The following is a 13,615-nucleotide window of genomic DNA, read 5'->3' as shown; positions in this document are numbered from 1 at the left end:
ACAGAGAATAAAAAATAGATAAAAAAATTATTATTTAATATTTTTGAAACACTTTAATTTATAAAATTAATGAGATAATAATAAATATGAGAATAATTATAAGAATATATATAAATATGTGAAAATAATAATAATAACAAATAGCTAAATTAGAGAAATATTTCTTTAAATACACTTTTAAAAATGATAGTATGAAAAATAATATAAATATATATTAAAAATTAAAAGAGAATTTTAAGAAAATATTATTTATATATAATTGATACAGCATTTATAAATTGTACACTATAAAAAAATAAAATAATAATAATAATTTATTAATTAAATTATAAAAATAATAACTAAAAAATCTGAAATACCAAAAAAATGTTATTATAATTTTTTTTATAATGTTTTCACTAAAAATATTTATAGTGTTAGTTATTAATTTACCATTTAGTATTTTATTATTTTATATTAACAACATATTTGTTATATAATACATTAAATTTATTACTCATTAAGTGATTTATAAATTTTGATTTATGAATTATTATTCAATTTATTTTAAAAAAATTCGTTCAATTTATTTATAAATCTAAATTTGAACATGAATTTATTTAACAAGCCAACTCACAAAAAATCTTAATAAACTTGATACTATTGAATTTTAAACTTTGACACATCTAATAAATAAACTTACAATTAAACTCAAATTTAAAATCATTTAAAAAATGCTTGACCAATTTTTTATTAAGCCAAACTATTTAAAAAAAAAATTCCACAGAAAGTTATGCTCATCTCATCTTTTCTTGAACTTTTTGGACTTCTTATCCTTGATGCCTAAATATTTTTCAATTTCTTCTTCACCGTCTCCTCCGCCCATCCTCTTCTTGCCACCAGATTCTTTAATTTTCTACAAACAGAAGTGCAACGATTGATCAAGCTAATTGAATAAATAATAACAGCAAAAAAATAGATAATCTAGCAAAAATTTAACATTCAAACATTACAACCAAATACAATCATAAAAAAGTAAGCAAAACAGTTTACAATAGAATTTGAGAAATAAAGAGCTCAAGATGAGATTTCATTTGTTAAGCCAGCATTTGCAGGTGAAGTTGATAGTGTCCAAATTTAATAACCAGACAAGCAAATGATAGGAAGTTTGAAGCTTTCATATTAGAGAAAAAACAAAAGGCTAATAAAATACAAGTTAATACCATTTGGGAAATTCTTTTGGCTTCAATGACACGCTCCAGCAGAAGCAAGACTTCCTCTTCCTCAGCAGGAAATTCAGGTAACTTTTCACCTGGAACATGATGATAAGTTGTTCAGTCTATGAAGCAAATCTCACCCCCAAAACCCAGTGAAAAATAAAATAGTCTATAAGCAGCAGCATAGAATGTCTAGCCTACCAATAAGCTTCTCTATCAGTAGATACCACTCCAATTCATACTGATTCACAAGCGAGATTGCAACCCCAGATCGTCCTGCACGAGCAGTTCTTCCAACACGATGAATGTAATCCTGCACCCACTCGATATCAGAAAATAAATTAAGTAAAATTATCAGAAATTCTTATACTGCTTTTATTGCTAGGCTGTCCAGAAAAGATTTGTAAAGAAACTTTAAAAAGTGGAAAGCAAGTGATAACAACAAATCACTGTTAAACACGATGCAAAACAAAGGACCTCGAAATTCAGTACTACACACGTTTATAAAGGATTCAAGTAAAAAGTTGCAATGGACAATCAAAGGTTTAAAATTTGCGTGCACACTGCTCATTAAAAAATTATTGAAATATTCTCTTTCTGTATGTCAGAAATTTTTGAGTGCAAAACTGACAATATTCCCATTATTATAATACTAAAATAAATCATGTACCAGCCAGTTTGTTAATTACATGTCTCCCAACCTATTACATAAGGTACACAAGTAACCAGCTGAATAACACTAATTTACAGGAACTAGATCAGATAGAACTTCTCAATTGCTTGGAGGGAAAGAATATTGAGACCAATTAGAGATTAAAAAAAAGTTCTAGAACACAACACAATAGCTTCACACATTAAGAATTGTGAAAGGACGCCAGAAAAAGAAAAATAGAAAGCCTAACCTTTGAGTTTGTAGGGATATCATAATTAATAACCATATCTACTGATGGAATATCAAGTCCTCTACTTGCTACATCAGTGCATATAAGAATATTGCACTCTCCAGCTTTGAACTTATTTAAGGCTCCCAATCTCTTTGACTGTTGCAATATTCCACTAAAAGTGAGGTCCTATTTGATAACAAAAAATATATCCTATACTTATATAAGAATCAAGAAAAGTATTTTGACTAAATCAGTCTACCTGAGTCATATGACCATTAATTGGGATGGCCCTTAAACCAAGATTTCGGAGGACCAAGGCCAAAAAAGTAGTTGCATCACATGTTCGAGTAAAAACCATGGAAGTACTTCCGGACATCTCTGTTAGAATATATACAAGGTAGCAATCCTATAATCATAACAAACAAAAAGAACCTGACAAGTCATTAAATCAGTTAGCCAAGAAATAAAGCACCCCTTGGTTCATTGAGTTCAAATTGTCACACAAGAATAATCTTGAATGAACAAAAAAAAAAAAACTAGTATGTATATTATGAGAACCAACAAATCACCTAAAATTCAATATGCACAATACAGCTATACCTTGCAGTTCTTCATGATTAATTTACTATAGATGAACGCAAACGAAAATCATAGTTTATATCACCTAAAACTTTTCCCTTGCCATAACAATAAAATCCACATATATGCAAAACATGAATTAAGATCCTTTTTCTTTCCTCCATAAAGTATAATTTAACAAGGAATATAAATTTTTTGCCTTATTCTTCCACAAGGGTCTTCAACTCCTAAGGTATGCTGTTCTAAAACTTTATTTTATTCAACAGTTTCAGATCAAGCTATTAAACTGTTTGCTAAGAATTACTGCTCCAACTATAAATGAATTAATCCAGTAATTGAAAAAGTACAAACCTTGTATTTGGCAGGAATAAAGCGATATTGCTGCTTCAATGTGTCAACAGTGGAATATTTAGATGCTGCTTCTATCTGAAACAATCGAAGGACTTGCATGAGTTACCGGTAGCCAAAATGAGCATGAAGAAACAATAAGATGAATGGAAATGATATTACCATACCTTCACTGGATTCCTTAGACATGCCCTCTGGAGCTTTTTCACCTACAAAAACAAGAGGACAAATTGTCAAACTTTCATCCTTGCAGCATCTTTCTTTATATTTTTTCAACAACTTCACAAGTAATCTTTCACTTTGTGAAACAGTATTATCAAATACAGTTAGACATAATCCATGTGCTACCAAAACAGACCATTTCTAGATAGTAAACTATCATCTACACTCATCTAGGAGCTACTTCTCCATCATTAGGCAGTACAGACAGGCCACAATCAAGATAATACAACATTTGACAAAAAAAAAAATAAAATTAAAAAAAAAATAGCATGAACATTTGACATGTTGGTGCCACCAAAAGAATTCCTCTCATGAGGAGGAAATATAGCAAAAAGCTTCCTTTCGACAAAAGTAACACATTTCTATTGCATACCTTTTTGGTCATAGTTGCAGAAAATAAGTATGTTCTTCGATCCCGTGGTATAACCTTTAGAATTTCATCAAGTGATTTCTCAAAATCCTCATTTAGCAACCTGTCTGCCTCATCTAAAACCTGTTCAATGCGCAAACAAAAAATAAACAATTCAAATGAATGCAAAACTTATATCCAACAGCAGCCATAGAGCATCTAAGTGTATATATATATATATATATATATATCTTAAAAAGACAGTAACTTAAATCATAACATTAAAAAGACCATACCAAGTATTTCAGTGTGCGTAGAGAAAAACCTTTTGTGTTTGACAAATGATCCACAAGACGCCCGGGAGTTACAACCTACAATGAAGCAAGAAATTGAAAAAATCTTTTTCCATTCTTAGCATGCAATACATTATAATATTTGTTTAACATCAAAGCCAAAACCAAAAGGAAAAAAGAATACACAACATACTGACCAAACAGTGTTGAACACACCCTCTTACAGTTTTACAAAATGTTAAAAATACTTACGATGATGTGCGGCCGCTTTCCAAGTGCGATAGCCTGTTGCACCATATCTACCCCACCAACAAGCTATTAAAAAGAAGGAAAATGAAAGTTTAATACTCAAAATTTAATGGCTAAGTTAAAAACAAAAAAATTGTCATAGTTTTATGAAATGAGAAATAGTTAAATCATAAAACTTATTCTATGAACATCTTATCAGTTCAGAGTAAAAGCCTACCACAGCACATTTCACACCAATGCCAGATCCTAAAGCTTCAAATTGCTCTGCTATCTGAATTGCCAATTCCCTTCAATAACAGGAAAATAAAATATAAATAACCCATCTATAGATATAAAGAATTCCTAATTAAATCAAACAACTACTGTTTCACAGAGTTAGGCACGACAACCTCGTAGGAGACATCACACAAGCAAAGAACGGTTGCCCAGATTTCTCTGAAGCTTCGAGAAGCGATTGCAATATGGGAAGAGCAAAAGCTCCAGTTTTACCAGAGCCCGTTTGAGCAAGACCGATCAAGTCTTTGCCTAAAAATTTAAAAAGTATATAGTCATCATAAGCAAATCGTCGACTAAAACAAATATAACTATGAACGAGATAAATTCATGATAAGAAAAGAGAATAAACCTTCAAGAGCATGGGGAATTGCTTCGACTTGTATCTTCGTAGGGTTTTTCCATCCCAAATCGTCACACGCATCCGACAATTGTTCGCATATCCCCAAATCCTTAAACGTCTTCACTTCTTCTTTCTCTTCTGCCATTTTTCAGCTTTAGAAACAAAAAATTATCACTACTTGTGCCTCCGAATTAATTGATTGAGGGAATTTTCAAAAATTGCGCCTAACCAAGTCAACAAAGCTGAGTTGTTTAAGGCAGGAGACAATGGTGCATGAATAATAACTTACAGCGGCGAATAGGAAGGAGAACGGCAAGGGTTTAGTAGGATCTAAGTGGTTGAGCAAAATGGTGCGTTTTATGTGAAGCTAATTCCTATAATTAATCTACATTTTTTAATTCCCTCTTCATCTTCCTCTCCCTACCCACATTTAAAAAAATAATATTTTTTATTAATTTTTTAATTATATTTATTTTAAAAATATTAAATTTTATTTAGTATTAAAAAATATTTAGAATACTTTTTTAAAAATAAAATAAAATAAAATTATAATAATTAAATTATATGTTATTATAATATAAAAAATAAAAATTAAGAATATAAATAAATTAAAAATTAAAAAGTAACACAAATAGTATCTCTGAGAATTGAGAGACTAACAATACAATTAGAACCTGAAAGGTTGAAGGTAGAAGTGAGCATTCGGTCGAATCAAACCGAACCGAAATAACTGAAAACCGAATTACAACATTTTACATAAACCGAATCGAACCGAATAAGAGGGATAACTGAATCGAACCGATCTGGTTCAATTCGGTCAGTTCGATCGATTGAACCAATTTTCAAACTTTTCATTATATTTTTTTTACATTGATTTTTAGTATTCTAAAATTCAAGTGTTTTAATTTTAACTTTTACGAAAAAAAAATCAATAATAGTCATAAAACAATATAAAAATTAAAATTTAACATCTCTAGTCTACTATTAAAATAATTCGCTCTACTATTTTACACATCATATTCATACACGATATAAAATATAGTCTATAATGCAATAGTCCAATATAAATATAAAGAAAGTTTCATAATCCAAAAGTCCAAAATTACATGATCCAAATTCTATTTTAGTCCAATATAATTATAGTGTTGGCTATTTATTTCATTTTAGCTAATGAATAAAAGACATATTTTCATGATGCAATTTAAGCTCTTATTCTAATTTCCTAAATTATTCACATAATATTTTCATTTACACATCTAAACAAGATTAAATATACTTCACTGCCATGGGTTTACTTCAACTGAAATTATATTGCATATATATATAGTTAGTTAGTACCTGGTGAGGGTTTGAATTTGTCTGCAGCCTCAACTCGATTATTTGTAAGGCGGGATTCTTTTCCTTTTCACTCTTCTTAATTGCAATTCAAGAAATTAAAAGAAAGAACAACCTTTTATCATTGCGGTGAAGGAGACTGGTTCTTTCTTGAGATCTATTCACCAAAAAAGAAACTTTTGCATGCCCATAAGAAAAAACAACCACAATAACTCAACACTAATCACCCGTTTGAAGGCTTAAATATAATTAAAATATAGAGAACTTAATAAAATAAACTTCAATGACATAAAAGAAACTAACGAGATGCATACCCAGGAGCTATGAATTTGATTGGCCATAGCTTCTTAAAGTTAACTTTTTTTTTCAGCAAGCAGTGTTTCTTCTTTTTTGGGATCTATTGACGGAAAGAATAGGATTTTCAATCCTTTTTATGGCAATTCAAAGAGAAGAAAGAATTTTCTTTCTTTAGCACAAGATATAAATACAGTATCTGCAAGCTGTGAATTTTCTTGTGTTTTTTTTTATTTGTGATAGATATCTCCTGGCTTTAGATTCCAGGTTCTCAACAAATACATGAACAAGAGCACACAAATTCAATAACAAGACACCTTTGCTGAATCAAATTCAATAATCAAGAGCATACAAATTCAATAACAAGACACCTTTGCTGAATCAAATTCAATAATCAAGAGCATACAAATTCAACAATCAACAGCACACAAATTCAACAATTAAGAGTACACAAATTCAGCAATCAACAGCAAATCACAAATATTTACTTACCTTCTACAGTTGACTCAAGTTCAACAACACAGGGTGGCGCTGGCAGTCAGCGATGTACGAGACGAAACAACCGAGGGCTGGAGGAGCGAGAGGCACTCTTGGTCTCGGAGTCTGGTCCACGGACTGTGAAAGGCTCAACTGAGGGCTACCAAATTGCCGACGGCCCGACGATGCGTGGAGAGCCGATAGAGAGCGACGGCCGACGCCGATGATTGCGTGGAAAGAGAGACTAAAGATCGATAGAGGATTGAGGTGAGGACTGAGGAGTCAGCTCGCAGAGTCGCGCAGAGCTGAAAGTTAATCGACGATGGTGAATCAGTCCAGTCGGGAGGAGAGCGGAGGCACAGGGCGAGATGCGTGCGTGGCTCTACTCAGAAAGAGACTGGAGGCTGGACGGTGGATGGTAGAAACGCCGCTGGAAGTGGAGGATGGAGCACTGGCGGCACGCACGGAGCTAGAAAAATCATTTTAGATTTAGGGCAGGGAAGGGAAGTGAATTAGGAAACTATAAGTGATTTCGGTTCGTTCGATCTAATGGAAATTTTTATGTCTAAAACAGAACTGAATGAAAATTACTTATTTTTTAAAAATTTTAAATCAAATCGAATTGAATAAAAAATAAAATTGAATTAAATTTTTAAAATTAATCGGTTCCATTAGTTATTTCAATTTAAACTGAATACTGCTCATTCTAATTAAAAGTATTATTAATTTGAGGGGATATCTCTCGATTTATCTCATAACAGTCTCTGAATTAATAAAAATAATTAAACATTCGATCAATTTTATTGAACACTAAAAATTAAATAGCAATAAAAATAAATAAATGTCTATTAATTTATTTTTATTCTACTATATAAATAATACAATAAATAATATAATACTATATTATGTTATTTTAGCGATATTAAGCGATTCAAATATCTTATGTAGATCATAATATTAAAAATTTTTAAATAAATTTTATTAAGTACTATGAATTAATCACATTTAAATAAATAATGATTATTTATTATTAAGTTTACCGTTTAATAACAATAATAAATTTAATGTAATAAATAAAATTTAATTTTTAAATATTATAAATATTATTCAATATAATGTTAAAATTTAATTTTTTTTATTTAAAAAAGTTAAAGTTTACATTATTAACTTAAAAGCTTTTAAGCAATTTGAAATTTTTTTTAATAATTTTAATTATAATAAAAAATTAACAAAAATAATTTACCTATAACTTTAATTTTAATATTTTTAAATGCAAATCTATAATTATAATTAAATTAAAAATCATAATAAAATTATATTCATCACGAAATTTAAAATTTAAAATTAAAATAGGAAATTCATTTAATTAAAATAATTTTTTATTTCATAATTAAATTTTAAAATAAAAATAATAAAAATCTTATTAATTAATCGAATGAAACAAAAGTAGCATTTTTTATTCCTACAATTTCATTACTAGTCAATATTCACATCTTAAATGACCTAATAAGAAATAAGCTAAAATTAATATATATCCAAACTGCAATTAGTTCCCACACAAATTTAAATCTTAAAATTAAATTAGTTTTTATGTAACGCGCTCGAAACTAAACTGTATCGCAATTGGTTCCTATGTAGAAAAAAGATGCAAGGTGGTTGACATTGATTGCAACCACTCTAATCCTCCACTCCTATTCTCAAATGAGTAAATTAAAAACAACGACGAATATAAATAATTGTTTAGAAATCAAGAATAGTTATGTAAAAATATGTATATTTTCTCTGCGATCATTCACTTTATATTATAAGAAAATATAATTAATTATCGTATCTCCTAAAAATTTAATTCGTACTGACTAATTAATAAGAGTTATTATAATTTACACATAAAAATGATTTAATATATAATATACTTTAAAGGTCTTATAGATTGAGAGGCGAGTCTTGACGATTATTATATTATATCACTATTTATTTAATATTAATATCTCAAAATTAATTACCAAAATCAATAAAAATAAATTTCAACATATCACTATCTATTTAATCAACAAAAATAAATATCAAATACTTTTTCGTAAAAATAAATATCAACGGTCTTTCATAAACCCTCTTTCATAAAAAAATATATCAATACATACACTTTAAGAGAATATAAAATATCACTGATTTACAGGAAAAAAATTATTTTCTTTGTAATAAAACTAAATAAATTAAATTAAATTTCTTTAAAAAAAATAAAAAATAAAATTCATATTAAATTGATTGAATTAAATTTTTAAATTTAAGTTGAATTTTATTTCAACTGAAAGGTGTTTTTTCTAGTAGAAAAAGTAGGGGATTGGAATACAAGATTTTAAATTTAAGTTGACTCTCTTGTTTTAAGCTCTTGTTTCAAGGCTTCTCCATCTTCTACTTGTGCAAGAAGTGAAGTTTCTAATTCTTTACGCAGTGCCTGATTTTCTTCAAGGTCATCATTTAAGCGCTGAGCAATAGATTTCCATATCCACAATTCAAATTCAACAGCTTGTCCTTCACAAATTTTCAATGCCAGTTCAGAGTTTGCTTTGTCTAAGGCAGCACAAATTTCTTGAAGTTTCTCCTGAGAATCACTCTCCTTCTGTAAAGCTTACCGCTCAAGCTCTTTCTCCATCAATTGCCGCTTTTTCTCAATAATATCTAAGCATGCAGCCTTTTTTGACAAAGAAACTGCCTTCTCACGTTCTGTGGCCAATTCTGAATTTGCCGTGTCTAAGGCATCACAAAGTTTCTTTGCTCTCTAGTGCAGACCTATAACCATTCAGCTCTTTAGTCAATTTTTCCAGTTGAGAGCTCCATTCAGCTTCTTTAGCTCTAAGATTTGCAGAACAATCTTGGTGCATCTGTTCCACTCTTTTGAGCTTGTTTCGCAGTTTTGCCCAAGAAGAAGAATTTCCCACTTCCTGAATCTGAGCTTCCTGGAGTTCTTTAAGGGAAGTCAATAACTCTTGATTTTCTTGCTCTAATTTCTCAGCTCGGTATTCAATTTCTTTGTAAAATGTCTCTTTTGTGCCCAATGAATGTCTAAGAGCTGCAATTTCTTTGTCCCTCTGAGAAGTCAAGCACTCCAGTTGTGACTTTGCATCTTGGTACTCAGTGAAAACATTCTCAAAGCATGATTTATATTCACAAATTTCAGTTTCCAGATACTTTCTCCTGCTTTCTTCATGAGCTAGCGCTTGGTTGCACATCTTTAATTGGTTTTGAAGATCTTTCGAGATCCTGGTTTGAGAATCTAAGCTTGTCTGCAGTGAACAAATCTCATCAACTAGTGCAGACTTCTCCAGTTCCCACTCTTTCTTGCATTCAGTAAACTGATTCCGGAGCTTTTCATGTGCTTCTTCAAGATGTTTGAATTGCTCTGTCTTCCACTTTAGTTTATCTTTGAGCTTCCTCTTGAGATTATAGGAAGAAAACTGTTTTTATTTTCTTACCTCTTGTGTAGTAAGTTACAGAGTTTATATAGTACATGATATGAACAATTAGACCTTTGATTGAGCCCTCAATTATGTCCTAGAATCGTGCTATGCTAAATATGGTAAGATTTGATCACTGACTGATTTCCAATCATGGCAGAGGATTCTTTCCAACAACTGATTGATTTACAATCATAGCAGAGGATTCTTTCCAACACTCCCCCTCAAGTTGGTTCATGTGGATCTAGCATACCCAACTTGCCCAAAACCTCATGGAATATTCGTCCAGCTACTGCTTTGGTTAGGATGTCCGCCCATTGATCCTCTGATCGAACAAATGGTAAAGATATCAGACCACTGTCCAACTTTTCTTTGATGAAATGTCGGTCTATTTCAACATGTTTTGTTCGATCATGCTGAACTGGATTTTCAGAAATGCTTATTGCCGCCTTGTTGTCACAACGGAGTTCAGCTGCATCCTTTGATGGGAATCCAAGCTCAAACATCAACTTTCTAATCCATAGGAGTTATGCCAGTCCTTTTGCTATTCCCCTGAATTCTGCTTCAGCACTTGGCAGTGCCACCACCTTCTGTTTTTTACTTTTCCACGTTACCAAATTTCCTCCGACAAAGGTAAAGTATCCTGAAGTAGATCGTTTGTCAGAGAGATCTCCTACCCAACTTGCGTCCGTATATCCACTGATACTGAAATGACCATTCTTTTTGAACAACATGCCCATCCCAGCTGTTCCTTTCAAATATCGAACGATTCTTAATGCTGCCTCCATATGGTCTTGTTTTGGATCATGCATGAACTGACTTACCAAACTCACAGCATATGCCACGTCTGGTCTGGTGTGTGATAAATAAATCAGTTTTCCTACCAGTCTCTGGTACCTCCCCCTGTCTATGGTCCTTCTTTTGAGTCCTTGCTCAACTCGTGATTGACCATTACCGGAGTATCGACTGGTTTGCAATCTATCATTCCTGTTTCAGTTAACAGATCAAGAATGTACTTTCTCTGTGATATTAGAATTCCCTGGTTTGATCTGAGAACTTCAATTCCAAGAAAATATTTTAGCATCCCCAGGTCTTTCATCTCAAATTCTTGGAATAAGTTGTCCCTCAGTTGTTTGATTTCGTCCACATCATCTCCAGTTATAATCATGTCATCCACGTATATAATCAAACACGTGATCTTCCTTCCTTGCCTCTTCAAGAATAGAGTGTGATCGGAGTTACTCTGTCGATATCCATTTTTCTTCATTGCTTGAGTAAATCTCCCAAACCATGCTCTGGGTGACTGTTTCAACCCATACAAGGCTCGCCTCAATCGACACACTTCTCCCCTTCTATATCCACTCATGAACCCTGGTGGAGCATCCATGTATACTTCCTCCTCCAGATCACCATGTAAGAAAGCATTTTTCACATCAAATTGGTGAAGTGGCCAGTCTAGGTTTGCAGCTAGAGAGAATAGGACCCGTATTGTATCAATTTTTGCTACTGGAGAGAATGTTTCAGAATAGTCAACTCCATAAGTCTGAGTATATCCTTTTGCTACAAGTCTAGCTTTATATCTGTCCACCGTTCCGTCTGACTTATACTTTATGGTAAACACCCATTTGCATCCCACTGGTCGTTTTCCCTTGGGTAGCCAGCATTTTTCCCAGGTCTTGTTTTTCTCCAGGGCATCCATCTCGGTCTCCATCGCCTCAACCCATCTTTTGTCCTTCTGGGCCTCTGTGGCATCCTTTGGTATCCATTCTGAGCAAATGTTTTTCTGTAGGTTGACCAACTGAGGTGATAGTCTTTCTCCTCTGGTAACATTTGCCACAGGGTATCTGGACCTGGCTGCCTCGAATTCTGGATCATATCTCCTGGGTGGAATTCCTCTATTATTCCGAGGGGGTAGGACATATTGGCCTGTTTCAGAAACCTCAAGGGAAATGGGTTCAGTAGTAAGGTTATTAGAACCAGGGGAAAGTTTAGATTCACATACCTCAGTTGTGTGTTCCTCAGGATATTCTACGGTGTCAGGTTCTGGTTGTGACGTTGAGACCGAGGACTGTACTAGATGGTCAGTGTCTCCCAGTTCTGGTGTAGACTCAGGAAGAGAAGAATGATCAAGTTCTGGCCCCTCCTGACTAAGCCAATTTGGCAGTGGTGGTGATTGTGCCGTTGTCTCCCCCTCACTGCTAGTTGGCGAGGCAAAAAAATATTCCTCTTCCAGAAAAGTGCAGTCCATGGTAGTGAAGAGCCGTTTAGAGATTGGGTCAAAACACCGATAGCCCTTTTTATGGACACCATAACCAAAGAAAACACACTTAAGAGCACATGGATCAAGTTTAGTGCGGTGTGTTTTAGGAATGTGAACATAAACTGTACAGCCAAAGATTTTAGGTGGAAGGTTGAGAAAGGAAGGGATGGTGTGATGAGAGGACAAGGTATGCAAGGGAGATTGGAAATTAAGGACGCGAGACGGAAGTCGATTGATGAGGTAAATGGATGTGGCAACTGCTTCAGACCAAAACTTAGGAGGAACTTGGGCTTCAAACAATAGGGCTCGGGCAGTCTCAAGGATATGTCGATTTTTCCTTTCAGCAACCCCATTTTGCTGTGGTGTATAAGGACAAGTAGTTTGGTGAAGGATCCCATTATCCCGGAAAAAGGTTTGGAGATGGTTATTGACAAATTCCCCCCCATTGTCAGATCGGAGGACTTGAATGGTCTTGTGAAATTGGGTTTTAATCATGCGGAAAAAATCACAGAATTTCTCAGCCACTTCACTTTTTTGTCTTAACAGGTAAACCCAAGTAACACGAATGCAATCATCAATAAAAGTCACAAAGTATCTATAATCAGGGGAGACAGTTTCCGGGGCAGGCCCCCATACATCAGAGTGTATTATTGAGAATGGAGTATCAGATTTATTTGTGGATATATGATAAGTACTCTTATGACTCTTAGCAAGCACACATGAAGAACAAACTGGAATGTCAATGGATTTAAACTCAGGAGACCAAGTACGAAGATAATCACTTGAGGGATGGCCGTAGCGCCGGTGCCAGAGCCATAACTGTCGGGTTGAGGACCCTTGAGCTAAATGAGCTGACCCAGTACTTGAGATCTCCTCCACATAGTACAGTCCATCTTTCTCAGTACCACGGCCCAGTACCGTGCCCGTATGAATATCCTGCAAAACACAAAAATGAGGATACATGAGTACTCTGCAATTTAACTGTTTGGTGATCTGACTGACAGAGAGTAATTTGCAAGATAAGGAAGGTACATAGAGGCTGTTGGAGACATTTAAAG

The 13,615-nt window shown here is 33.0% G+C and overlaps 1 protein-coding gene across 7 annotated transcripts; it reads right to left on the bottom strand.

The window, feature by feature from the left end:
* Positions 1-612: 612 nt before the first annotated feature.
* On the bottom strand, positions 613-7,355 carry LOC110607918 (DEAD-box ATP-dependent RNA helicase 10). Of its 7 annotated transcripts, none has more exons than XM_043948835.1 (15): positions 6,858-7,354; positions 6,075-6,228; positions 4,746-4,888; positions 4,507-4,645; positions 4,338-4,407; positions 4,124-4,186; positions 3,875-3,949; positions 3,603-3,722; positions 3,175-3,216; positions 3,011-3,085; positions 2,340-2,486; positions 2,099-2,236; positions 1,398-1,509; positions 1,203-1,291; positions 613-895 (listed from the first exon to the last, which is right to left on the bottom strand). In XM_043948835.1, the coding sequence occupies exons 3-15, from the start codon at positions 4,879-4,881 to the stop codon at positions 782-784; spliced, it is 1,320 nt and encodes a 439-aa protein (XP_043804770.1). In that variant the 5' UTR covers positions 4,882-4,888; positions 6,075-6,228; positions 6,858-7,354; the 3' UTR covers positions 613-781. The 7 variants fall into 7 exon arrangements, with proteins under 7 accessions (XP_043804770.1, XP_043804771.1, XP_043804776.1 ...); XM_043948836.1 differs by having other exon boundaries at positions 6,075-6,146; XM_043948841.1 differs by having other exon boundaries at positions 4,746-4,874; positions 6,858-7,352.
* Positions 7,356-13,615: the final 6,260 nt, after the last annotated feature.

The sequence above is a fragment of the Manihot esculenta genome, chromosome 12 (genome assembly GCF_001659605.2).
Source record: "Manihot esculenta cultivar AM560-2 chromosome 12, M.esculenta_v8, whole genome shotgun sequence".
NCBI classification, from domain to species: Eukaryota; Viridiplantae; Streptophyta; class Magnoliopsida; order Malpighiales; family Euphorbiaceae; genus Manihot; species Manihot esculenta.
This window is presented reverse-complemented; position numbering and strand designations above follow the sequence as displayed.